The sequence below is a fragment of the Pan paniscus genome, chromosome 19 (assembly GCF_029289425.2).
Source record: "Pan paniscus chromosome 19, NHGRI_mPanPan1-v2.0_pri, whole genome shotgun sequence".
Lineage (NCBI taxonomy): Eukaryota > Metazoa > Chordata > Mammalia > Primates > Hominidae > Pan > Pan paniscus.
Genome location: NC_073268.2, coordinates 76,134,935 through 76,162,456, shown reverse-complemented (window position 1 = coordinate 76,162,456; position 27,522 = coordinate 76,134,935). Strand labels below are relative to the sequence as shown.

Sequence of the window (27,522 nt, the reverse complement as noted above, 5' to 3'; positions counted from 1 at the left end):
CGCCCCCACGCCCTGCTAATTTTTTGTATTTTTCTTAGAGACAAGGTCTCACCATGTTAGCCAGGATGGTCTCGATATCCTGACCTTGTGATCCTCCCGCCTCAGCCTCCCAAGGTGCTGGGATTACAGGCGTGAGCCACCACGCCCGGCCTAGAAACATGACTTGTAATGAAAAATTGAGTTCTTCAAAACTTGAGTTTGACACATGCATGTTGTAAATTGGTATTTTCTTTTTATATATACTTTAGATCAACAGAGGAGGATATTTTTGCCACCGCCACCTGGAATTAGAAAATGTGTCATGTCCACCAATATTTCTGCAACGTCTTTGACAATAGATGGAATCAGGTAAAACTTTTGAACTTTCTCTTAAAGTCAAGGAAGCCTATCGTTACTAAACATTAGCTAAACATTACTGAGTTTGCTTTTCTGTGCCCTCCACTAATTCCCTTCTCTCCTACTTTTTGATGTTCTTAACGTGTAATCACCTATTTTGTTTTGTAATTATTGATTGCTTTGAGCAGGAAATGGAGTAGGAGGTACATACTATATTCCTATTCACACTTTTTTTTTTTTTTTAGAGACAGGGTCTCATTATGTTGCTGAGGCTGGAGTATAGTGACTATTCACAGGCGTGCAGTCATAGCACACTACAGCCTTGTATGGAGATCAACCAATCCTCCCGCCTCAGTCTCCTGGGTAGCTGGGACCACAGGCATGTGTCACCGTACTTGGCTGTTCACAGTTTTTAACTACTTGGCAACTTGAAGCTTCTTTTCAAATTTTAGATTATGTATAATGCTTTATGGGTTTCACTAAATAGGAAGCCAAACCTATTTTTCTGTACTCCCATTATAAGCATATACCTTAGATGATTTGATATTTCCTTCTACCTTGCAGCCTCACTCGGTAGAGTTAGTTTGTATATCCAATGTTTATCTGGATGTATTGTCTCTGACTTTTTACCTTTTTGTGAAAATTAACTATGATTCAGGTCCCTTATCTTTTCTGGATGTAGTAAATAGTGCTATCAAATTTTTGGGTAAATTTAGTAAGGAAACACAAAGAAATTTTAAGTCTGGACTGACAACTAATGCAAAGTTCTTTAAGACTGGGTTATTTATCATTTACCCAATATATTTTATTTCTTTAGCTAAGTCTGATTGTCTGTCTCAGGAAGGCTGAACCTGAATCTCAAAGATCCTGTGTGTTTCTTCTGGGTAAAATGATCACCCAGGTCTGAGAGGAAGTCTAATTTCCTCTGCTTTTCTTCGTTACTTTAAAAATAATGGTTTCACTAAGGGATTAAGGGAGTGCTCTCCTGGGTAAATTAACCTCTGTAATTTTCTGTTTCCAGCACAGGCAAAAGCCATTAAATAGCATGTTTCAGAATGTTGTCTTGTTACTGCTATCCTACTTTGGTTCCTTACCTGACTTGTTCACCATTTAATTGCCTTAGAATGGCATGTTAAGGGCTAGTTGAAATTAGATTCTGAATCTGTTTAAATGGTCTGAAGCTGACTTTCAAGTTTGTGTATTTTTTTATTGAGGCAAAATTCACAAAAAATTAATCATTTAAAATGAAAAATTAAGTAGTACTTAGTACATTTACAGTATTGTGCAACCACTGCTTCTGCTTAGTTCTAAAATATTTCAACACCTCTAAATAAAACCCCATACCCATTAAGCAGGTACTCCACATTCCCCTCTCGACCCCAGCCCTTGGCAACTACCAGTCTTACTTTTTGTTTGTACGTATTTTCTTTTTTAAAAAAGTCTTTAGATGTGTCAGCAGGAAGCAGTATGTATTTTCTATTCTGGATATTTCATACAAATAGAATCATATAATATGTGGTCTTCTGTGTTTGCTTTCTTTCACTTAGCATAATATTTTTGAGGTTCGTCCACACTGTAGCATGTATCAGTACTTCATTCTTTTTTGTGGCTGAATAATATTGCATAGTGTGTGTGTGTATATATATATTCCATTGTGTGTGTATATATGCGTGTGTATATATACTACATACATATATGCAAAGCAATTTGTTCATCCCTTCTTCCATTAATGGTTAATGGACATTTAGGTTGTTTTTACCTTATGGCTGTGATTCATAGTGCTGATATGAACATTGGTCCATAAGTATTTGTTTGAGTACTTGTTCTCAGTTCTTTTTGGTGTACACTTAGAAATGGAATTGCTGGATCATATGGTAATTTTGTGTTTAACTTTTTGAGGACCTCCGAACAATTTTCCACCTCGGCTGAACCATTTTACATTCCCACCAACAACATACGAGGGTTCCAATTTCTTGACTTTCAAGTTTTACACTTAACATAAAAGGCATTGTGTACCTGCTAGTTTGCTAGAAAAGGAGAAACCAAAGTGGTTAAAAATTAACAAGTCTTCTTTTATTTTCCAGAAACTTAACTTGCTTTGATTCTTCTTAGATATGTGGTAGATGGTGGCTTTGTGAAGCAGTTAAACCACAACCCCAGATTAGGGTTGGACATCCTGGAGGTGGTTCCAATTTCAAAGTAAGTCTCTATGTCAAATCTTTTTATTCAAAGAACAACTGATTAGGTAATTTCTAGCTGTTTTGGGGAGACAAAGTAAATTACCTGAGAAACCCACAGAACATTTTGGGGAATTTTTGGTTTTTTTTCCTTTTGTAGGAGCGAGGCATTACAGCGAAGTGGCCGAGCTGGCAGGACTTCTTCAGGAAAATGCTTTCGGATCTATAGTAAAGATTTTTGGAACCAGTGTATGCCTGACCATGTGATCCCTGAAATTAAGAGAACTAGTTTGACATCTGTAGTTCTGACCTTAAAGTGCCTTGCCATACACGATGTCATAAGGTATGTAGACAATTAGAAAAAAAAGGAAAAACTTGTTAGCCTGGAACCAAGTTATTGGCTCAAAAATTATTTTGAAATATTTGACTGATACATCCCTGAGAGTTGAGGCTAACCTCTTTTACAGGTTGGTTTTTATATTGGTTGCTTTTCTTTTTTTTTTTTTTTGAGATGGAGTCTTGTTCCGTTGCCCAGGCTGGAGAGCAGTGGCACGATCACGGTTCACTGCAACCTCCGCCTCCCGGGTTCAAGCAATTCTCCTGTCTCAGCCTCCTGAGTAGCTGGGACTACAGGTACCTGCCACCATGCCCAGCTAATTTTTGTATTTTTAGTAGAGATGGAGTTTCACCTTGTTGGTCAGGCTGGTCTCGAACTCCTGACCTCAGGCGATCCACCCACCTCGGCCTCCCAAAGTGCTGGGATTACAGGTGTGAGCCACTGCGCCTGGCTCTATTGGTTGCTTTTCAACTAAACTAACACAGAAGACTTCCTTGCATTGCTTTAGTAGGATCTCTTGCTCATGTTTAACCTTGGCTTAATGGCGGGGTTAGGGGGTTGTGCTGATGTTTATTTGGATCACATAATGACCACTGTTTATTTGTAATGAAAGGTATATAATGAGCTGGGCATAACAGCTTATGCCTGTAATCTCAACACTTTGGGTGGCCAAGGTGGGAGGGTTGCTTGAGCCTAGGATTTCGAGACGAGCCTGGGCAACATAGTGAGACCTTGTCTCTACAATTAAAAAAAAAAAAAAAAAAAGTCTGATATGGTGCATGCTTGAGTCCCAGATATTTGGAGGCTGAGATGGGAAGATTGTTGGAGCCTGGCAGGTAGAGGCTGCAGTGAGCCATGATTGCACCACTGCAGTCCAGCCTGGGCAACAGAGTGAGACCCTGTTTCAAAAGAAAGGGGCTGGGCGTGGTGGCTCACATCTGTAATCCTAGCACTTTGGGAGGCCAAAGTGGGCGGATCCCTTGAGGCCAGGAGTTTGAGACCCGCCTGGCCATCCTGGCAAAACCCCGTAGCTACTGAAAATATAAAAATTAGCTGAGCTTGGTGGCACGTGATTGTAGTCCCAGCTACTCCGGAGGCTGAAGCACGAGAATCACTTGAACCCAGGAGGCAGAGACTGCAATGTGCCAAGATAACACCACTGCACTCCAGCCTGGTCAACAGAGTGAGATTCTGTCTCAAAAAAACAAAACAAAACAAAAAGGGTATACAGTTGGAAAGTGGAGTGTTTTTTTTGTATGGCCAGCATCATACTATATACAGACAGAGTAATACTCTGTAGTTTTTTGCTTTCACTAAGCTTAAGTTATATTAGGAAAACAAGGTTCAGACACATGAAAGAAAGGAAGAACAGTTAAATTAGCCAAATATTAATATAATTTATTGGTATAAGATAGAATATTGTTATAGATAGAAATTTCTATCATACATGGTAGGGGAATTAATGGAGGAAAGTACTATCTTCTTTATTTTGGTCTTAATTGCCTTGGAATGTAAAAGTGTTCAGGAATTTTGGGGGATGGTAACCGTGCAGTTTTTAAATTCATAGTAAGTGATTATTAGGTGCATCCAAATATGTATTGTAGGCCGGGTGCGGTGGCTCACGCCTGTAATCCCAGCACTTTGGGAGGCCGAGACGGGTGCATCACCTGAGGTCAACCTGGCCAACATGGTGTAACCCTGTCTCTGTTAAAAATACAAAATTAGCCAGGATGGTGGTGCTCATCTGTGATCCCAGCTACTTGGAAGCCTGAGGCAGGAGAATTACTCGAACCCGGGAGGCAGAGGTTGCAGTGAGCCGAGATTGCGCCATCGCACTCCAGCCTGGGCAACAAGAGCGAAACTCTGTCTCCAAAAAAAAAACAACCAAAAAAAGCAAAAAAAACCCCCAAAACCCACAAATACTCATTGTATACTCTTGGAAAGCCAATTTGCCAATTTCAAAATGTTTTGATAGTTATCATTAGACTAGAGATTTTCTGAACGAGAATATGTAGATACTGGAAAGAGAAAAGCATGTAATAAATGAAATTCTGACTGTAGCAATAAATTATACCAATGAAAAGAAGGAAAGCGCCATTTAAAGAAATCCAAAGAGCCAAATAGAAAACTTTCAGATGAACCCAGATATTAAAATAATGTCTTGATTTTTTTCATTTGGGGAAAAAGGGCCATTTTTGGAAATAGCTGCTCAGTAAGTTTGACATTGACTCTTAGTATATTCACAAAGGATAGCAGAGCAGCCTCTAACCAAGAATGAGTATATATTAGAAAAATAGGAACAATAATTAATATCATCTGCATTGAATTATTTTTCCATCTTAAGTCTTAAAAGCCATAGTGTACTAAAAATCGCAAAATTTTGTTTCAAAATGCTTGAAACAAAAAACAAAGACTTCCTGTTTAAAAAGTTGTATAAAGAATAAGGAGAGGTAGAGCCAGTGTTTGGGGTAGATGGTATAGGATTCATAGACGACAGAAAGAAAATGGATCTTCTCAATTATTATTTGCTTTCCCTTTCTTTTCCATCAGGAAGAATAATTTTAAAGCTGAAAATGCAAGAACAGGTCTGAATAAGAAGGAATTGATGACTAAGGTGGAAGGAAATAATGAGGGAAAACCTACCACCATAAGTGATTTTGTCTTGAGCATTTAGACATTATTTCCGTGGTGTTAAAAGAACTTGCAGATTTAGCGTCAGAGTCACTGTAGGTCATCTATGAGAAATTATGCAGAATACGTTATCAGAAAATGGTGAGAAAGGCAAAAGTCTTAATTTTTTTCATTTGGTAAAAAGGGCGGGTTCTGGAAACAACTACCCAGTAAGCTTGACGTTGATTACTAGCGAACTCTAGTACAGTTTATTGAAAAATGGTTTAAGGAAATTTAATGACGATTAATGAGTATGAATTTTAAAAGTTCACAATGAATATGTCATTTTTTGTTGTTGTTGTGTTTGGTTTTGGTTTTCTGAGACAGGATCTCACTCTGTCACCCAGGCTGGAGTGCAGTGGCGCAATCTCAGCTCACTGCAACCTCCACCTCCAAGGTTCAAGCGATTCTCGTGTCTCAGCCTTCTGAGTAGCTGGGATTACATGCGTGTGCCACCATGCCCGGCCAAATATGTCATTATAAGCCATTTCCTTTTCAGTTTGAGGACAGGACCGTCCACATAATGGGTGCTCCACAAGAATTTATTGAAATTTAACCTAACGTCTTTTATTTTCAGCACAGTATTTAACAATACTGCATTTGATATCTTGTGAATAAAAAAGTAGTCTGTAGATGACAGTACTGCTGAGTATAGTTGCCAGATAGCCCAGTCTAGAAAAGTATTAATTAATTGCTTAGTGTAGACTAGATGAAGTTTTTACTGGTATTGTGCTGAACTTAGTTTTTTCTTGATAAACATTTTTAATGATACTGAATAAAAATATTGAAGTTATGATTATATTTTTCTGGAAAATATCTTAATATCTAATAGGTAGATGACCAAGCTTTAAAATGACTTTAACAGATTAGAACCATGGGCAAAAATCAACAGGGTATAAATTTGAAAGGATATATCTTATATCCTGTGTTTGGGATGTACAATAGCAAATACATGTGGTAGAGATCTGAAATTATCAGATCATCACAAACTTAATATTGGCTTATACCTATGGCTCTGTTTAAAAAAAATTTTTTAGGCCGGGTGCGGTGGCTCACGCCTGTAATCCCAGCACTTTGGGGGGCCACAGTGGGCGGATTGCAAGGTCAGGAGATCGAGATCATCCTGGCTAACACAGTGAAACCCCGTCTCTACTAAAAATACAAAAAATTAGCCGGGTGTGGTGGCAGGCGCCTGTAGTCCCAGCTACTCCGGAGGCTGAGGCAGGAGAATGGCATGAACCCGGGAGGCGGAGCTTGCAGTGAGCCCAGATCGCACCACTGCACTCCAGCCTGGGCGACAGAGCAAGACTCTGTCTCAAAAAAAAAATTTTTTTTTAAATTCCACTGGCATAGACTTTGGTTACATTAATAAACTAGGTGATGGGGAATTACAGCATTCCTGTTATGTGTTGGTCACTCAACATTTGGAGTTCAGTTTTGGATATAATCAAGTTTTATGAGGAGTTTGACATACTAGTGTTTTAAGAGAATGGTACTTAGGTATGGTAGATCTCTTAGAAACCAAGTAACTTATAAGGAGTGGTTGACAGAATTGGTAATTGGAGGAATCAAGGGGGGAAATTAATTGCAATATTTTAGAATAAGTAGTTTTTCCTTTTATATAGAAGAAGCAGCTGACTGGTTTGGTATTGCTCTAGCACAAGGGTGGCAAACTGTGGTCTAATCTCACTGACTGTTTTCGTAAATAAAATGTTAGAATGCAGCCATACCCATTTGTTCATGTGTGGCTGCTTTCACTGTAATAGCATGGTTGAGTAATTGTGACAGAGACCATATGGCCTGCAAGCCTAAGCTATTTACTATCTGGCCCTTTACAGAAAATGTTTACCAATTCTTGCTGTAGAAGCTACCAGGACCTATTGGTACAAATTGTAGGAAAGCTGGCAGTAGAACAGTGTAAGAGATTATTGTTGGCTTATTATTTTTTCTTTTTATAAGAGATGGGGTCTTGCTGTGTTGCCTAGGCTGTTCTCAAACTCCTGAGCTCAAGCAGTCCTCCTGCCTCAGCTTCCCAGAGTGCTGAAATTATAGGTGTGAGCTACCATCCTTGGCCTTGTTTTTTTTATTTATTTATTTATTTATTTATTTATTTATTTATTTTCCTTATTACGTTTTTATTATTATTATTATTATTATTTTAAATTTATTTATTTTATTGATCATTCTTGGGTGTTTCTCACAGAGGGGGATTTGGCAGGGTCATAGGACAATAGTGGAGGGAGGGTCAGCAGATAAACAAGTGAACAAAGGTCTCTGGTTTTCCTATGCAGAGGACCCTGCGGCCTTCCATAGTGTTTGTGTCCCTGGGTACTTGAGATTAGGGAGTGGTGATGACTCTTAACGAGCATGCTGCCTTCAAGCATCTGTTTAACAAAGCACAACTTGCACCACCCTTAATCCATTTAACCCTGAGTGGACACAGCACATGTTTCAGAGAACACAGAGTTGGGGGTAAGGTCACCGATCAACAGGATCACAAGGCAGAAGAATTTTTCCTAGTACAGAACAAAATGAAAAGTCTCCCGTGTCTACCTCCCTCTACACAGACATGGCAACCATCCGATCTCTCAATCCCTTCCCCGCCTTTCCCCCGCTTCTATTCCACAAAACCGCCATTGTCATCATGGCCCATTCCCAATGAGCTGCCGGGTACACCTCCCAGACGGGGCGGTGGCCGGGCAGAGGGGCTCCTCACTTCCCAGTAGGGGCGGCCGGGCAGAGGCGCCCCTCACCTCCCGGACGGGGCGGCTGGCCGGGCGGGGGGCTGACCCCCCCACCTCCCTCCCAGACAGGGCGGCTGGCCAGGCGGGGGGCTGACCCCCCACCTCCTTCCCGGACTGGGCGGCTGGCCGGGCAGAGGGGCTCCTCACTTCCCAGTAGGGGCGGCCGGGCAGAGGCGCCCCTCACCTCCCGGACGGGGCGGCTGGCCGGGCAGGGCGGCTGACGCCCCCACCTCCCTCCCGGACGGGGCGGCTGGCCGGGCAGAGGGGCTCCTCACTTCCCAGTAGGGGCGGCCGGGCAGAGGCGCCCCTCACCTCCCGGATGGGGCGGCCGGCCGGGCGGGGGGCTGACCCCCCCACCTCCCTCCTGGACAGGGCGGCGGGCCAGGCGGGGGGCTGACCCCCCCACCTCCCTCCCGGATGGGGCGGCTGGCCGGGCGGGGGGCTGACCCCCCCCACCTCCTTCCCGGATGGGGCGGCTGGCCGGGCAGAGGGGCTCCTCACTTCCCAGTAGGGGCGGCCGGGCAGAGGCACCCCTCACCTCCCGGACGGGGCGGCTGGCCGGGCGGGGGGCTGACCCCCCCACCTCCCTCCCGGTCGGGGCGGCTGGCCTGGCGGGGGGCTGACCCCCCCACCTCCCTCCCGGATGGGGCGACTGGCCGGGCGGGGGGCTGACTCCCCCACCTCCCTCCCGGATGGGGCAGCTGGCCAGGCGGGGGGCTGACCCCCCACCTCCCTCCCGGACGGGGTGGCTGGCCGGGCGGGGGGCTGACCCCCCCCACCTCCTTCCCGGACGGGGCGGCTGGCTGGGCAGAGGGGCTCCTCACTTCCCAGTAGGGGCAGCCAGGCAGAGGCGCCCCTCACCTCCCAGACGGGGCGGCTGGCCGGGCAGGGGGCTGACCCCCCCCACCTCCCTCCCAGACGGGGTGGCTGGCCAGGCAGGGGGCTGACCCCCCCCACCTCCCTCCCGGACGGGGTGGCTGGCCAGGCGGGGGGCTGACCCCCCCACCTCCCTCCCGGACGGGGCGGCTGGCCGGGCGGGGGGCTGACCCCCCCACCTCCCTCCTGGACGGGGCGGCTGGCCTGGTGGGGGCTGACCCCCACCTCCCTCCTGGATGGGGTAGCTGCCGGGCAGAGACGCTCCTCACTTCCCAGACGGGGTGGCTGCCGGGCGGAGGGGCTCCTCACTTCTCATATGGGGTGGTTGCCAGGCGGAGGGTCTCCTCACTTCTCAGACGGGGCGGCTGGGCAGAGACGCTCCTCACCTCCCAGACGGGGTCGCGGCCAGGTAGAGGCGCTCCTCACTTCCCAGACGGGGCGGCGGGGCAGAGGCACTCCCCACATCTCAGACGATGGGCGGCTGGGCAGAGACGCTCCTCACTTCCTAGATGGGATGGTGGCCGGGAAGAGGTGCTCCTCACTTCCTAGATGGCATGGCGGCCGGGCAGAGACGCTCCTCACTTTCCAGACTGGGTAGCCAGGCAGAGGGGCTCCTCACGTCCCAGATGATGGGCGGCCAGGCAGAGACGCTCCTCACTTCCCAGATGGGGTGGCAGCCGGGCAGAGGCTGCAATCTCGGCACTTTGGGAGGCCAAGGCAGGCGGCATGCTTCGCCGGGTGGTCAGAGCTATTCGCCCATAGTCCGTAGCCCAGAGCCGGGGCTGCTCGGCTCTCCGTCCCGGGGGGCCGGGGCCGGGCTGGAGGCGTGCGAGCCTCTCATCGCCGCCTCCCAGCGCAGCCACCCGAGCCGCCGCCGCCGCCTCCCTCCATATTTATTTATTTTTAAATAGGGTTATCAATCCTGGAATGGACATTTTATATAAGGTATTGGACCTTTTGTCTTCTATTGGATTTTTTTCAAGGTGAGAAGTTGGAGTAGATGATTTTTCATATCCAGATTTAAGGTGGAAAAAATAACCCAGTGCAGATGATATCAAGTAATTATTTTTCCTGTTTTTTAAAAATATATATTCATGTTTGATGATGATATCCCTTTTGAATATTATTGTTAATTTTCTTGTTAATTTTATTATATTTATTAATAGCACATTATGGTAATGTAAGAGAATGTCCTTATTTTCAGGAGATGCATGCCGAGATAGTTGTAAGTGTGCAATGGCATTGTATTTGCAACTTATTCTGAGATAGTTTGGCAGAAAATAACTACATACACATGTACACATATGTGACACAAATATGGCTAAATTAATTGAATATATTTCCCCATTTATGTAAAAGCATTTTGTCCGGCCGGGTGCGGTGGCTTACACCCGTAATCCCAGCACTTTGGGAGGCTGAAGTGGGTGGATAACCTGAGGTCAGGAGTTTGAGACAAGCCTGACCAATATGGTGAAACCCCGCCTCTACTAAAAATACAAAAATTATCTGGGCATGGTGGCAGGTGCCTGTAATCCCAGCTACTCAGCAGGCTGAGGCAGGAGAATCACTTGAACCCAGGAGACAGAGGTTGTAGTGAGCCGAGATTGCCACACTGCACTCCAACCTGGGCAACAGAGTGAGACTCCGTCTCAAAAAAAAAAAAATTAAATTAAATTTAAGAAGCATTTTGAGGCTGGGTGCGGTAGCTCACGCCTGTAATCCTAGCACTTTGGGAGGCCGAGGCGGGCGGATTGCTTAAGCACAGGAGTTCAAGACCAGCCTGGGCAACATGGTGAAACCCTGTCTCTACTAAAATACAAAAAATTAGCTAGGCGTGGTGGCATGTGCCTGTAGTCCCAGCTACTCGGGAGGCTGAGGCAGGAGAATTGCTTGAACCTGGGAGATGGAGGTTGCAGTGATCAGAGATCGTGCCATTGCACTCCAGCCTGGGCAACAGAGCGAGACTCCATCTCCAAAAAAAAGCATTTTGAGGTACTATTGAACAATTTATAATTTTCAGTACTAATTAATATTTCTCTACTATTAATACTTCTCTACTATTAATATTTCTCTACTATTTTTATAAAAGTTTGGAAAAAAATTATGGACTGCAGAAAAGAGTAGACTTGACATAGGCTGTGAAGGATGGGTGGGGCCGGATTAGGGTAAGTAGACTGGTGAGAGTATTTCAGCTAAGGGGAGTCAAAAAGAATCACTTCTTGAAGTAGAGGAGTGTGATTCAGAAAAAAATTATTTCCTCTTTTACCAAATGCTGATCATGATGATATAATTTTTTTTTAGAAAAAGAAGATGACTTGAAAAATGGAAATAAAACCTTTTAAAGAAATTTTCGTCATATCTATATAAAATCCTACCATGTTCAAGGAATGCCTCTCACTTCATATCTTATTTAAACACACAGGTTTCCCTATTTGGATCCACCTAATGAGAGACTTATTTTAGAAGCTCTTAAACAACTTTACCAGTGTGATGCTATTGACAGGTAAAAAAAAAAAAAAAATCACAATCAAAACAGATATTGATCTCTTTTTAAACAGGGTTCTAAATACCTTTCTCTAACAGTGGAAAATAATTTCTTTAAATTGAATGGATTGTTAGTCTTTCATCACAATTCTGATTGAAAAACCAGCCGGGCGCTGTGGCTCATGCCTGTAATCCCAGCACTTTGGGAGGCCGAGGTCGGTGGATCATGAGGTCAGGAGATCGAGACCATTCTGGCTAACATGGTGAAGCCCGTCTCTACTAAAAATACAAAAACAAAATTAGCTGGGCGTGGTTGCGGGCGCCTGTAGTCCCAGCTACTCGGGAGGCTGAGGCAGGAGAATGGTGTGAACCTGGGAGGCAGAGCTTGCAGTGAGCCAAGATCATGCCACTGCACTCCAGCCTGGGCAACAGAGCGAAACTCCATCTGAAAAAAAAAAAAAAGGAGAAAGAAACTACACGATATAATCCCTTTTGTTTAATAAATATTGGTATTATTTAACAAGTAATTTCTGAGTACCATTTCAGTGCCAAGCATTATGCTGGATACATAAAAATGATAAGAGAGCCAGAGTCCTTGTTTTCATGTTTGTGTGATGGGGTGGTTAGGTTTGATATTAATAATTATTATTCTCTTGGATGTGCGTGGTGGCTCACGCCTGTAATTCCAGCACTTTGGGAGGCCAAGGCGAGCAGATTGCTTGAGCCCAGTTGTTCGAGACAAGCCTGGGAAACATAGCAAAACCCATCTCTACTGAAAATACAAAAATTAGCCGATTGTGTTGGCACACGCCAGTAGTCCCAGCTACTCGGGAAGCTGAGGTGGGAGGATCATCTGAGCTTCGGAGGTGGGGGGTGCAGTGAGCTGAGGAGATTGCGCCATTGCACTCCAGCCTGGGAGACGGAGCAAGGCCCTGTCTCCAAAAAAAAAAAAAGGTAAAATTTAAAAAATAAAATTATTATTCTCTCATGTCTTCAAAGACATCTTCTTTTTTTTTTTTTTTTTTTTTGAGACGGAGTTTTACTCTTGTTGCCCAGACTGGAGTACAATGGTGCAATCTCACCTCACTGCAATCTCCACCTCCCAGGTTCAAGCAATTCTCCTGCCTCAGCCTCCCAGGTAGCTGGGATTATAGGCATGCACCACCATGCCCAGATAATTTTTTTATATTTTGGTAGAGATAGGGTTTCACCATGTTGGTCAGGCTGGTCTCAAACTCCTGACCTCAAGTGATCTACCTGCCTCGGCCTCCCAAAGTGCTGGGATTACAGGTGTAATCCCCCTCAGCCTCCTTAGTAGCTTTGCAACCTTTGCCTCCCGGGTTTGAGTGATTCTCCTGCCTCAGCCTCCCAAGTAGCAGGGACTACAGGCGCATGCCACCATACCCAGCTAATTTTTGTGTTTTTAGTGGAAACGGGGTTTTGCCACGTTGGCCAGGCAGGTCTTGAACTCCTGACCTCAGGTGATCCACCTGCCTCAGCTTCCCAAAGTGCTAGGATTACAGGCATGAGCCACCACGCCTGGCCTAATTTTCTTAAATTGAATTGAACTTCTGGAGGTGATTGGAGGTAATGTAAATTATATCTGATTTATTCTGAATGATGAATGTTACATTTGTACTCTCCTAGTGTAGAAAGACTTACAAACTTTTTCTTTGTATTAAGGAGTGGCCATGTCACCAGATTGGGTTTGTCTATGGTGGAGTTTCCTTTGCCTCCACATCTGACATGTGCAGTAATAAAAGCTGCTTCCCTGGATTGTGAAGATCTACTACTTCCAATAGCAGCAATGTTGTCTGTGGAAAACGTCTTCATTAGACCTGGTAAGATGTTTATTTTAGTTGTGTTTTTTAAAACTAATAGACTTGGCTGGGCACGGTGGCTCACGCCTGTAATCCCAGCACTTTGGGAGGGCAAGGCGGGTGGATTGCTTGAGGTCAGAAGTTGGAAGACCAGCCTTACCAACATGGTAAAACCCCATCTCTACTAAAAAACAAAAACAAAAACAAAAAAAAACCAAAAAAAAAATTAACAGACTTTATTTTTTAGAGCATTTTTAAGTTTACAGAAAAATTGAGTAGAAAGTACAACCTCCCACAGCAATTTCTCCTATTAACATCTTTGATTTGTATGACATATAAGTTGCAATTGGTGAGCCAATATTGACACATTATTATTAACTAAAGGGATCACTCTTTGTGTTATATGGTTTTAGCTGGGATTATAGGCATGTGCCACCATGCCTGGCTAATTCTGTATTTTTAGTAGAGGCGCGGTTTCTCCATGTTGGCCAGGCTGGTCTCGAACTCCTGACCTCAGGTCATCTGCCCGCCTTGGCCTCCCAAAGTGCTGGGATTACAGGCGTGAGCCAGCACGCCCAGCCGGGTTGTTTTCTTATTGTTAAGAGGTCTTTGCATATTTTAAATAGTTATTTAACAGATAGATCTTTTGTAAATATTTTCTCCCAGTCTGTGGTTTATCTTCTCATTGTTTTGACATTGACTTTTGCAGAGCAGAAGTTTTTATTTTTGACGAAGTCTACCTTATCAATTATTTCTTTCATAGATTGTGTCTTTATTGTTGTATCTAAAAAAGTCATTGTCGTACCCAAAGTCATCTAGATTTTCTCTTCTATTGTCTTTTAGTATTTGGACGTACAGTTGTTGCGGTACCATTTGTTCAAAACACTGTCCTTTTTCTGTTGAAATGCCTTCGCTTCTTTGTTAAATATCAGCTGACTATTCTTATATGGGTCTGTTTCTGGGCTCTGTATCTTGTTCCATTTATCTGATTGTCTGTTTGTTCTTCCACCAATACCACACTGTCCTGGTTATTGGAGCTTTATAGTAACTCTTGAAGTTTTGTTCTTCCTCTTCAAAATTGTTTAGGCCATTCTGGGTCTTTTTCATATAAACTTTAGAACCAGTCTGTTGAAATCCACAAAATAACTTGCTGAACTTGCTGGGATTTTTTTTTTTTTTTTTTTTTTTGAGATGGAGTCTTGCTCTGTCACCCAGGCTGGAGTGCAGTGGCTTGATCTCGGCTCACTACAAGCTCTGCCTCCCAGATTCGTGCCGTTCTCTCGCCTCAGCCTCCCGAGTAGCTGGGACTACAGGCGCCCGCCACAACGCCCGGCTAATTTTTTGTATTTTTAGTAGAGACAGGGTTTCACTGTGTTAGCCAGGATGGTCTCAATCTCTTGACCTTGTGATCCACCCGCCTCAGCCTCCCAAAGTGCTGGGATTACAGGCGTGAGCCACTGCGCCCAGCCCTTGCTGGGATTTTAATTGGGATTATGTTTTAATTAAGATAGATTAAGTTGCGAAGAAATGACATCTTGACAGTATTGTCTTCCTATCCATGTACATGGAATATCTCTTCATTTATTTAGATTGCCAGTAATTCATTGAGCATTTACTGAGGGTTTACCGTGCCTTAGCACTAGGACAGAAAACTAAGGATAAACAAGTTTTGTTGTTGTTTTTGAGATGGAGTTTCACTCTTGTTGCCCAGGCTGGAGTGCAATGGTGTGATCTGGACTCACTGCAACCTCCTCCTCCCAGGTTCAAGCGATTCTTCTGCCTCAGCCTCCCAGGTAGCTGGGATTACAGGCATGGGCCACCACGCCTGGCTAATTTTTGTATTTTTAGTAGAGATGGGGTTTCACCACGTTGGTCAGGCTGGTCTGGAACTCTTGACCTCAGGTGATCTGCCTACCTCGGCCTTGGGATTGCAGGCATGAGCCACCACGCCCAGCCCGGCATTAATTTCCTTTCATTAGTAAAGGAAGATAGTGCTTTTATAGTACATTAGTAATTTACTAATTTTTTTTTTGTAGGATCAAAAGAAAAGGTAGTTTAGCCCTTGCATCCTTAGAGAATTCTTTTGAAGTTTCCAGGTCTTTAAACTTCTGCTTCTTTCTTTTCTTGGTGTGTCAGTATAGGACACAATTTAATTTGACATATGTTAGATTTGTTTTCATGCAGTGGAGTAATTTTTTCTTTCAAGGAGCTTCCAAGTGAACAGTATACCTTGTCTGCAGCCAGACAACAGAATGGGTTAGCTCACTGGCTTTATACCTTTGTAGGCTGGAAGTGTCGGGTCCAGATTAATTTATTATTGCCATGATTATAATGGAGGATACATTTTTCTATAAAAATACTCTAATCAATATACTGTTTCAAATAGTTTGCAGTCTTTTTTTTTTTAATTTAAAAAATTTTAAATTTTATTGAGACAAGTTCTCGCTGTGTTGCCCAGGCTGGAGTGCAGTGGCGTGATCTTGGCTCATTGCAACCTCTGCCTCCCAGGCTCAAGTGATCCTCCCCTACCTCAGCCTCCCCAGCAGCTGGGACCACAGATGCTTGCTACTATGCCTGGCTAATTTTTTGTATTTTTATAGAGATGGGGTTTCACTCTGTTGCCCAGGCTGGTCTCGAACTCCTGAGCTCAAGTGACCCACCAGCCTTGGCCTCTTAAAATGCTGGGATTACAGGCCTGAGCCATTGCACCCAGCAGTTGCAGTCTGAAGTGTCAGAATTTTAATTCTAGTAATACCCCTAATTGCAATTTTTTGTTCTAATAAAATGCTGTATAAAAATAAGTAATGTTAACTGGTTTTCATGAGGCAGTATCAGAGCTAAAAATACCAGTGGGCACAGTGGTATCCCAGCTCCTTGGGAGACTGAGGTGGGATGATTGCTTGAGCCCACGAGATCAGGGCCAGCCTGGGCAACATAGCAAGACCCCATCTCTGATAAGAAATTAAAAAATAGGCCAGGTGTGGTGGCTCAGACTTGTAATCCCAGCACTTTGGGAGGCTGAGGCAGGTGGGTCACCTGAGGTCAGGAGTTTGAGACCAGCCTGGCCGACATGGTGAAACCCTGTCTCTACTAAAAATATAAAAATTAGCCAGGCGTGGCGTGCACCTGTGTTGCCAGCTACTGGGGAGGCTGAGGCAGGAGAATTGCTTGAATCCAGGAGGCGGAGGTTGCAGTGAGCTGAGATCGTGCCACTGCACTCCAGCCTGGGTGACAGAGTGAGACTCCATCCCCAAAAAGAAAAAAGAAAGAAAGAAATAAACAAGCTAAAATATTTCAAAACCTATTACAGAGTATTGAAGTAGGAGTTAAGAGTGCAGGGTTCTGTCCAGCTCCACTACTACCTAATTATCTGACCACGGCCCTAGCTTTTCTAGATTTCATTTTTCATTTGTAAAACCAAGAAGTTGGATTAAGGTGACCAACTCTAATAGTCTTTTAAGGCTAGAAAAAGAAAAATGTTTTTTCCATGTTGGAATATTTAAATAGATAAAATCAGTGTGGTGTTAGCCTTTTTTGGGTGACATTTATTCTTATATAATTTCAAATAAGAATAGCAAAGGAATTCCTTTATACCTTCTATGCAGTTTCAGCAATTTTTAACATTTTACCCCCTTTGCTTTATTACTCTGTCTCCCTCTATATATGTATATATAAATGGATTTTTTTCTTTTTCTGAATCATTTAAGAATAAATTGGAAGCATTGTGCTCCCTTACCACAAAATATTTACATCTGTATTAGGCAAGAACAAGGGCAATCTCTCATTTAACCATAGTACATTAATCAAAATTAGGAAATTGTTTTGTTTTGTTTGAGAGAGAGTCTCACTCTGTTGCCCAGGCAGTAGTGCAGTGGTGGGACCATGGCTCACCACAGCCTTGACCTCCCGGGCTCAAGCAATTCTCCCACCTCAGCCTCCTTAGTAGCTGGGACCACATGCATATGCTACCATGCCTGACTAATTTTTAAAAATGTTTTGTAGAGATGAGGTCTCCCCATGTTGCCCAGGTTAGTCTCAAACTCCTAGGCTCAAGCAATCCTCCTGCTTTGGTCTCCCAAAGTGCTGGGTTTACAGGTGTAAGCCACTATGCCTGGCCTAAAGTTTGGAAATTTAACTTTGATACAATATTACTATCTAATCCAGAATCCATATTGAAATTGTCCATTTTCCCTAGAATCTACAGAAAGTAGTTTGAGAATTGGTAAGCTATAGTACTGTGAAAAACAACCCTATATAACTACAGTTTGATATTTGTTTACAGTTAATTTTAGGTAAAATTTACATATAGTGAAATGCATAAATTTTAGGTGTATAATTCAATGAATTCTGTAAAATGCTTATGCCCATGTAACCCAAGCCCTGTCAATATATAGAACATTTTTATCACTAGCAAGTTCCCTCAGTGCCACTTCTTAGTCAGATATCACTCTATCTACCTTTGGTTAAACACTTTTCTTATTTTTTTCTGATTAGTTTGCCTCTTCTGAAACGTCATATAAATAGAATTTTTTTTTTTTCTTTTGAGACAGAGTCTTGCTCTGTCATCCAGGGTGGAGTGCAGTGGCACAATCTCGGCTCACTGCAACCTTCACTTCCTGGGTTCAAGCAGTTGTCCTGCCTCAGCCTCTGGAGTAGCTGGGATTACAGGTGCCCGACACCATGCCTAGCTAATTTTTGTATTTTCAGTAGAGACGGGGTTTTGCCATGTTGGCCAGGCTGGTTTCGAACCCATAACCTCAGGTGATCCATCAGCGTCGGCCTCAGCCTTCCAAAGTGCTGGGATTACAGGTGTGAGCCATTGTGCCCAGCCCAAAACTTCATATAAATAGAATTATACACTCTCCTTTCTTGTGTCTGGCTTCTTTCAGTCAACATAATGTATGTTAGGTTTATTCATATTGTTGTATGTATGAATACTTTATTCTTTTTATTGTTGACTAGTATTCCACTTTATGAACATACAGTTGTGCATTATCCTGTTGATGGACATTTGAATTGCTCCTTGTTTAGTTCTATTTTTGAGTAAAGTTGTTTTGAACATTCTTGCACAAAAATTTGAAGGTGTTTATTTTCATTTTTCTTAGATAAGGTAAATGCCTAAGAAAGAAATTTGCTGTGCCATCGAGTAGGTATATGTGAATCTTTAAGAAACTGCCAAACCTTTTCCCTGAACAGTTGTACCATTTAAAAATCACATCAGCAATGTTTGAGAGTACAGCTTGCACTAAACACCCCTCTCAACATTTGGTATTGCCAATCATTTTATTTTACACATTCTATTATGTACCTCTTTGTGGTTTTAATTTGCATTTTCCTGATAACTAATAATGTTGAGCACTTCTTCATGTGCTTATTGGCCATTTTTCTGTCTTCCTTTGTGATGTCTTTTAAAATATTTTGCCCATGTCTTTTTATTTTTGAGACGGAGTCTTGCTCTGTCACCCAGGCTGGAGTGCAGTGGCATGATTTTGGCTCACTGCAACCTCCACCTCCTGGATTCAAGCAATTCTCCTTCCTCAGCCTCACAAGTAGCTAGGATTACAGGCTTGCATCACCATGCCTGGCTAATTTTTGTAATTTTAGTAGAGACGAGGTTTTGCAATGTTGGAGGCTGGTCTCAAACTCCTGACCTCAGGTGATCCGCCCACCTTGGCCTCCCAAAGTGCTGGGATTACAGGAGTGAGCCACCATGCCCGGCCCCTTGTCTTAAATTAAAAAAAAAAAACAAAAAAACTTTAATTCGTGGATTCTTTCTTCTGCCAGCCCAAATCTACTGTTGAGCCCCTCTATGGCAGTTTCCATTTTGTTTCTTGTCCTTGTCAACTCCAGTGGTCAGTCAGTGATTGGTCGGAGGTTGTACCTAGCTAAGCCTTTTAATTTAAGCCAGTGATGTTTTCACCTTTTACTGTTGAATCTGTGTTTGTGGTTAGGAGACTACTTTCATGGTTGAGGGAGTTGATGAATTTGTACTGTGTTCAGCCAAGGAGTAGAGGCTCAGACGTTCCCTCTCTATTTACTTCTCAGAAGGCACAGCTTTGGGCATGAGAACAATCTTCTAGAACACCAGGAAGACTATGCTCTTAGCAGGTCTCTGTTTCCTTCATTGATTTCTCCATTGAATTTTTGGCTGGTCTGTCTCTATTGGTGTCACAGCAAGCTGTTAGTCTCCACTGATTGCTAGCTGCTGGCTCTGTTGTTTTTGACAGTGCCCAGAGCATAAATTGCTCCATAGTATTGATCCAAATAAAGTTGGGCACCTCGGCAGGGGCAAGGTATTGCCCGTCTTTGATAATCCTTTCCCCATCCTTTCCTGGAAACAATCTCTGTGCTATGGAGCAGGAGTTGGAGAGGGTGGTAGTGGTAATGGGGGCCTGTGTTTCAGTGGCTCTCCTATCTGGGTCCTCCCTAAATAGCAGAAGCTTGGGGTTGGGGAGTTAGGAGCTGATACTGTGGCTCACTTTGCATCTTCCTCAGCACAAAGCCTTTTGAGATGCAATCTCTGGATGTTCACTAGTTGCAAACATACAAACCTGGAATAGCTCTAGGAAACTGGGAGTAGTGGGAACTACCACTGAGCTGCTGAACTCATTGGAACAACTCTTCTGCAACACAGAGCTGTGGGGAATAGAGGACTGCGTAAGCTGTCATTAGCTGTTATGCTTTGATCTTCCCTACTGAGTAGCATTTAGGAGTCAGGGAAAGGGTGCCGCTTTCAGGCTGCCTTGAAGGCTCTCGCATAGCCCTTCCGCACACACAGCTGTGGAGGGTGGGGCATTCTTCCTACTGTCCTTACCGAATTCCATAGATTAGGCTTGTCTTAAGCATTTTAATCAATCTCCAGAGACTTTGAATGATTGTCTTTGGTAATTTTGACTAGTTTAATAGATGTCTCTCTAGAAAAGAAGTTTTACCTAACTCCTCACATCACCATTCCCAATACAGTTGACCCTTGAACACACAGGTTTCAACTGTGCAGGTCTACTTATTTGTAGATTTTTTGTTTTTTCTTTTTTTTTTTTTTGAGACAGAATTTTGCTCTTGTTGCCCAGGTTGGAGTGCAGTGGCACAATCTCAACTCACCGCAACCTCTACCTCCCAGGTTCAAGCAATTCTCCTGCCTCAGCCTCCCGAGTAGCTGAGATTACAGGCATGTGCCACCATGCCCAGCTAATTTTGTATTTTTAGTAGAGATGGGGTTTCTCCATGTTGGTCAGGCTGGTCTCAAACTCCCAACCTCAGGTGATCCTCCTGCCTCGGCCTCCCAACATGCTGGGATTACAGGCGTGAGCCATGCACTCGGCCAATTTTTTCAATAAATATATTGGAAAAGTTTTCGGAGATTTGTGACACTTTGAAAAAACTCACAGATGAACTCCATAGCCTGGAAATACCAGAAAAATTAAGAAAAAGTATGTCATGAAAACATAAACTATGTGTAGGAAATGCTGCAGGATAATTAAGGAATCAGAGAGACCGAGGGGTTGAGGAGGAGTTATTTAATTATTTAGGTGCACCAACCCAGTTGGATTAACATCCAAAGGACTGAGCCCCGAACAAAGAGTCAAGCTACCTTTTAAGCATTTCGTGGGGTGGGGGGAGATCTGTGCGGGGGGAAGCATATTACAGAAGTGAGAAACAAAGACAGTTATTTAATTAAGATGTGCATTACATTATTTCTTACTTTTCAAGGAACAACATGTTTTATGACTTGAGATTATCTGTCTAGTGACCTTGAAGCTGCACAGCTCGAGAGTCTTCACAATGCCTGGGAAGGGGTGAGATAAGGCTCACTAGCCACAGAGAGAAAAACAGGCAGTTAATTTTAAAGGACTCCAGCTCTTTCTCTTCCTCGGGGAATTGGGTTTTCTTACATACAACTGAGTTTTTGCCTATACAGTCTTTAATTTCTTTTAATTCCTGTTCCAGTACTAGTCTGTTTTATAATTTACTACCATAAAATATACACAAATCTATTATAAAAAGTTAAAATTTATCAAAAATGCATGCAAACACAGACTGCATGGTGCCATGATTCTAGGGATTCCAGGAGGCACTGACTCACAGGTAGGCTTTTCTCCTGGTATTGAGAGCCAGGATGGGGTCGATGCTGGAGTCTAGGGCAATTTGACTTTTGGCATGATATCTTCTGGGGGATGGCAGTTAGGTGCTTGAAATGAAATATTTTGGGTTAAAAATTAGTATCCCTGGCTGGCGTGTTGGCTCAAGCCTGTAATCCCAGCACTCTGGGAGGCCAGGGCGGGCAGATCACCTGAGGTCAGGAGTTCAAGGCCAACCTGGCCAACATGGTGAAACCCCATCTCTTCTAAAAAATGTAAAAATTATTTGGGTGTGGTGGTGTGTGCCTGTAGTCCCAGCTACTTGGAAGGCTGAGACAGGAGAGTCACTTGAACTTGGGAGGTGGATGTTGCAGTGAGCCAAGATTGCACCACTGCACTCCAGCCTGGGCAGCAGAGCGAGACTGTCTCAAAAAAGAAAACAAAATTAGTCTCCCGGAGCAGTTCAAGAAATGGAGATAAATAATCATTTATATCTTTTCCTTACCAGGGTCATTTGTATGTTTGTATGGTCTGAGATAAATCGTATTCTTTTTTTTTTTTTTTTTTTTTGTCTCTAGCTGCTTCATTCAGTTGCTACCTAGGTAACATAGTTGGAAGCTACTTAAAGCATGGGATAGAAGACTTTATACCTTCATCAGTGTTTTCTTTAATCAAATTACTTTCCTCCTAGTAACAGGAACTGCTGCTTTGCAGATTCACATCGTATTCTATAGTAAATGCTGCTCCCTGGATTCAGGCAACATTGTGCCTCTGCTCAATCTAGCTGTGATAAGTATAGGGAATAGGAATTGTCATGTGACGTGTTAGATTGAAGGAAAGGATCCCTATGCAGTTTTGAAAAAATGGCACTCTGAAAGATTAGCCCTGGATAAAGTGCTGTATGGGGAATTTGGGCAATCAGAGAGCACATGAGTCCTGAATGGGATCAGGGGAAGTGGTATCGAAGTAATTAACAGATAAATCTCAAAAACGTAATGTTGAGCAAGAGAAAACAGACACATCAAGTACATACTATACGATTCATTTATACAAAGGTTAAAAATGGGCAAAACCCATCTGTAGGATTAGAAGTCAGGATATAGTTACTCTTGTGGAAGGGAATGGGTAGTTACTCGAAGGAGGACATAAAAGGGGGCTGTTGAGATGCTGGTGATACTGTTTGTTGATCTGGGTACATTGGTATGTTGTGTTTGTGAATATTATATGAGCTACACACTTACGTCCTGTGTAATTTTCTGTATGCATATTATACTTCAATATTACATTAAAAAAGAAAATGTTCGTAGTAGGTCAGTTCTGCATATATGGAGATCATGTCTAATTGCCCACAATTGGGAATTGGATAAATAAGAACTGGTTAAATTGTGTTATGTTCCCCATACTCCTGGGGAATACCATATCATTGTTTTTTTCTTTAGACAAGGTTTCACTCTGTTGCCCAGGCCAAAGTGCAGTGATGCGATCACGGCTCACTGTAGCCTCAACCTCCTGGGCTTGGGCCAGGCACGGTGGCTTATGCCTATAATCCCAGCACTTTGGGAGGCCGAGACGGGCAGATCACAAGGTCAGGAGATCGAGACCATCCTGGCTAACATGTGAAACCCCGTCTCTACTAAAAATACAAAAAATTAGCCGGGCACGGTGGCGGGCGCCTGTAGTCCCAGCTACTCGGGAGGCTGAGGCAGGAGAATGGTGTGAACCCGGGAGGCGGAGCTTGCAGTAAGCCGAGATCGCGCCACTACACTCCAGTCTGGGCGATAGAGCGAGACTCCGTCTCAAAAAAAAAAAAACAAACCTCCTGGGCTCAAGCGATCTTCCCACCTCAGCCTCCTGAGTAGCTGGGACTACAGGCATGCATCACCATGCCTGGCTAATTTTTGTATTTTTTGTAGAGACAGGATCTTGCTTTGTTGCCTAGGCTTGTCTTGACCTCCTGGGCTCAATTGATCCACTTGCCTTGGCCTTTGAAATTGCTGGGATTACAGGTGTGAGCTACCACACCTGGCCCTATATTGCTATTTTTGAGAGAGAATAATTTTATATGTACTGATATGGAGTTGTTATTAAATAAACAAATTTTCAGATTATATGTTCCATTTATAGAAAAATGAAACACTATGTACATATGCTTATATATACATAGAAATTACCTGGAAGGACACACACTAAATAATGAACAGTACTTTGCCTTGAGGATTGGTTTATGGGTAGTGTGACTGGGGAACATTGAACTTTTACATGATATTCTTTTATACCATTACATTTTTTTTTTTCTGTAAGCATGGATTACTCTTATAACAAAACTAATTTAAAAAGTAAATTACAAATACTATTTTAAAAAGGCAAATAGATTGGGAGAAGTGATGTTGCTATTCAGGTAAAATCTCCAAAGTGATATGAAAAGAAAAAAGGAATTGTGGGAGAAATAGAGCTTCCTAAGAGAAGTTAAGAAGAGTTAATATAGTTCTACCTTACTTCACCCCAGAGGATGAGGCAGATTTTAATGAGTTTCTGAAAGCAAAGTGATTGTAGGCACTTAATGCAAAGTATAACTGAATTGCCTCTCCAATTCTTTTAGTTGATCCAGAGTACCAGAAGGAAGCAGAACAGAGACATCGAGAATTGGCAGCTAAAGCTGGAGGATTTAATGACTTTGCAACTTTAGCTGTCATCTTTGAACAATGCAAATCAAGGTATGTGAGGTAGTCCTTTGTCCTGAAAAATGTCAATTTGATGTATAGTTCCAATACGTACTTATGATGTGGCTTGTGACACTAACGTTCAGTGAAGATGATATTGACTTCAAGGTATTTTGAATTTCAGTGAAATTATCTATGTCAGATGACTATTGCTTAGTAGGCATTTATTATATAACATTGATTCTCTTCTTTTCTCCTCAAACCTTTACTGAAAATGACCTTGTAGAATTTTGCTTCTATATAGGTAGCCTAGATTAAAAAATGATTGGATATTTGTTATTGCATATATAAGTAAAGAAATCCATTTACGAATTATTTTTTAATTTAGTCAGGGGCACATTCTTTAATTTAAATGTTTTTTTCAAGTTTCCTAAAATTCTTTTTTAGTACTTGGACAGGTCTCCTGAAGGAACTGACAGTTGTTTATGGGTTTCCACTTTTGTAATAGAAATGAGAATTTTAGATTGTCTTTTACTTAGAGAAGATATTTTAAAGATACCAGTTTTTTGTTTTGCAGTGGAGCTCCAGCTTCATGGTGCCAAAAACACTGGATTCATTGGAGGTGCTTATTTTCTGCATTTCGTGTGGAAGCTCAACTTCGAGAACTAATCAGGAAGCTTAAACAGGTGATTGCCGTAATGTTTTTTTTCTTGAGTAGCATTTTGGACCTATATATTTCATATTGAAGTTTCATTGATGTACATTAGCACCCTTTCTATTCTACCACCCTTCCATTCTATTTGTTTCTATGACCTCCTTGACCCCATGAAACATTCCTAGTAGTGATAAAAGAATTGTCTTCACAGAAATGAAGATATTTAAAAATTGCTTTCCTGATATATAATTGACGTGTGATAACCTACACATATTTAATGTATACACTTTGATGAGTTTTGACATTTGCATAAAACAACTATCAAGATAATGGTACATATCCATCATCTCCCAGTTTTCTCATCCTCCCCCCCACCCTTTTTTTTTTTTGAGATGGAGTCTCACTCTGTCACCCAGGCTGAAGTGCAGTGGCGTGATCTCGGCTCACTGCAATCTCCACCTCCCAGGTTTAAGCAATTCTTCTGCCTCAGCCTCCCAAGTAGCTGGGATTACAGGCTTGCGTCACCACACCCGGCTAATTTTTGTAGTTTTAGTAGAGATGGGGTTTTGCCGTGTTGGCCAGGCTGGTCTCAAACTCCTGGGCTCAAGTGATCCACCTGCCTCGGCCTCCCAAAGTGTTGGGATTACAGGTGTGGGCCCCCGTGCTCAGCCTGTTGGTGTTTTGTTTTGTTTGAGACAGGGTCTCACTCTGTTGCCCAGGCTGAAGTGCAGTGATGCAATATGGGCTCACTGCAACCTTTGCCTCCTGGATTCAAGTGATTCTCATGCCTCAGCCTCCTGAGTAGCTGGGACCACAGGTGTGTGCCACCATGCCCGGCTAATTTTTGTATTTTTAGTAGAGATGGGCTTTTACCATGTTGCCCAGACCACTCTCAAACTCCTGAGCTCAACCAATCCTCCCACCGTGGCCTCCCAAAGTGTTGGGATTACAGGTGTGAGTCACCGCACCTGGCCACAAATAGTGCTTTGTATCCATGGGTTCCACATCTGTGGTTTCTGCATCTGTGGATTCAGCCAACCAAGGACTGAAAATATTTAGGGGCAGGCCAGGCATCGTGGCTCACTTTGGGAGGCCGAGGTGGGCAGATCACTTGAGGTCAGGAGTTCGAGACCAGCCTGGCCAATATGGTGAAACCCAGTCTCTACTAAAAATACAAAAACTAGCTGGGCATGGTGGCACACACCTGTAATCTCAGCTACTCGGGAGGCTGAGGCAGGACAGTCACTTGAACCCGGGAGGCAGAAGTTGTACTGAGCTGAGATCATGCCACTGCACTCCAGCCTTGTGACAGAGTGAGAATCCACCTCAAAAAAAAAAAAAAAAAAAATTGGGGGAGTGGATAAAAGGATGGTCGTGTCTGAACTAAACATGTATAGACTTTTTTCCTTATTATTCCCTAAGTAATAATAGTATAATTACTATTTATATAACAATTGCTTTGTATTAAATATTTTAAGTAATCTAAGATGATTTAAAGCATATGGGTATGCATAGATTATATGCAAATACTGCATCATTGTATATAAGGGACCGGAGCATCCATGGATTTTGGTGTCCACATGGGGTCCTGGAACCAATTCCCTAGAGATACTAAGGGATGACTGTACCCACTCCCTTCTCGGATGAGGAAATGGTGACTGAGCATTTATTATTCTCTTAAGTTTGTACTTGTGCGTATGTGGGTGACTATGTAGGTGTCCCCATTTTCACAGCAATATCTGAAGCTGTAAGATTCATAAAGAAGTAGCAGCTTGCCTGTAAAGAAAGCCTACAGAAGTGGGGAAATCAGTAGAATATGAAAGTTTAGGGAAGAAAGATTCCAGGAGGTGGGAACAACCTATAGCGTAGAATGCTGCAAAAATGTCAAGCAGGATGAGGTTTGAAAAGTGTCCATTCATTCGTTTATTCCATAAATATTTATTGGCCACTTAGTATATGCCAAGAACTATATTAGGCATTAGATACAGTAATAAACAAAGCCAGGCCGGGCGCAGTGGCTCATGCCTGTAATCATAGCACTTTGGGAGACAGAGTCGGGCAGAACACCTGACATTAGGAGTTGAGACCAGTCTGACCAACATAGCAAAACCCCGTCTCTACTAAAAATGCAAAACTTAGCCAGGAGTGGTGGCACATGCCTGTAATCCCAGCTACTTGGGAAGCTGAGTCAGGAAAATCACTTGAACCCAGGAGGCAGAGGTTGCAGTGAGCCAAAATCACACCACTGCACTCCAGCCTGGGTCACAAAGTAAGACTCCGTTGCAAAAATATAAAAATAAAAACAAAGCACATGTTGCCCAGTGGCTTCCGGAAGTTCCTGGTCCACAACGTCAAGGAGCTGGAAGTGCTGCTGATGTGCAACAAATCTTACTGTGCCGAGATCGCTCACCATGTTTCCTCCAAGAACCGCAAAGCCATCGTGGAAAGAGCTGCCCAACTGGCCATCAAAGTCACCAACCCCAATGCCAGGCTGCACAGCAAAGAAAATGAGTAGACAGCTCGTGTGCATGTTTTCTGTTTAAATAAAAGTAAAAACTGCCAAAAAAAAAAAAAAAAAAGAAACCCTGTCTCTACTAAAAATACAAAAATTAGCTGGGCATGGTGGTGGGTGCCTGTAATACCAGCTACTCAGGAGGCTGAGGCAGGAGAATAACTTGAACCCGG

General features: G+C 43.0%; 1 protein-coding gene across 1 annotated transcript; it reads left to right on the top strand.

Moving 5' to 3' along the window:
- The first annotated feature begins 72 nt into the window (after positions 1 to 72).
- Positions 73 to 24,943, top strand: LOC134729523 (probable ATP-dependent RNA helicase DHX40). Its single transcript, XM_063599299.1, has 7 exons — positions 73 to 348; positions 2,449 to 2,535; positions 2,674 to 2,856; positions 11,563 to 11,643; positions 13,308 to 13,465; positions 24,122 to 24,236; positions 24,760 to 24,943. Exons 1-7 carry the CDS (start codon positions 206 to 208, stop codon positions 24,926 to 24,928), a joined length of 936 nt encoding a protein of 311 aa, XP_063455369.1. The 5' UTR covers positions 73 to 205; the 3' UTR covers positions 24,929 to 24,943.
- The last annotated feature ends 2,579 nt before the right edge of the window (positions 24,944 to 27,522 follow it).

What these genes read in the sequence shown, in the direction of transcription:
- LOC134729523 (XM_063599299.1), top strand. Translation starts at nt 206, where the DNA reads ATGCATGTTGTAAATTGGTATTTTCTTTTTATATATACTTTAGATCAA. An exon ending in GAGGTGGTTCCAATTTCAAA is followed by an intron (nt 2,536 to 2,673) that starts GTAAGTCTCTAT and finishes TTCCTTTTGTAG; the next exon opens with GAGCGAGGCATTACAGCGAA. An exon ending in TTTGAACAATGCAAATCAAG is followed by an intron (nt 24,237 to 24,759) that starts GTATGTGAGGTA and finishes TTTGTTTTGCAG; the next exon opens with TGGAGCTCCAGCTTCATGGT.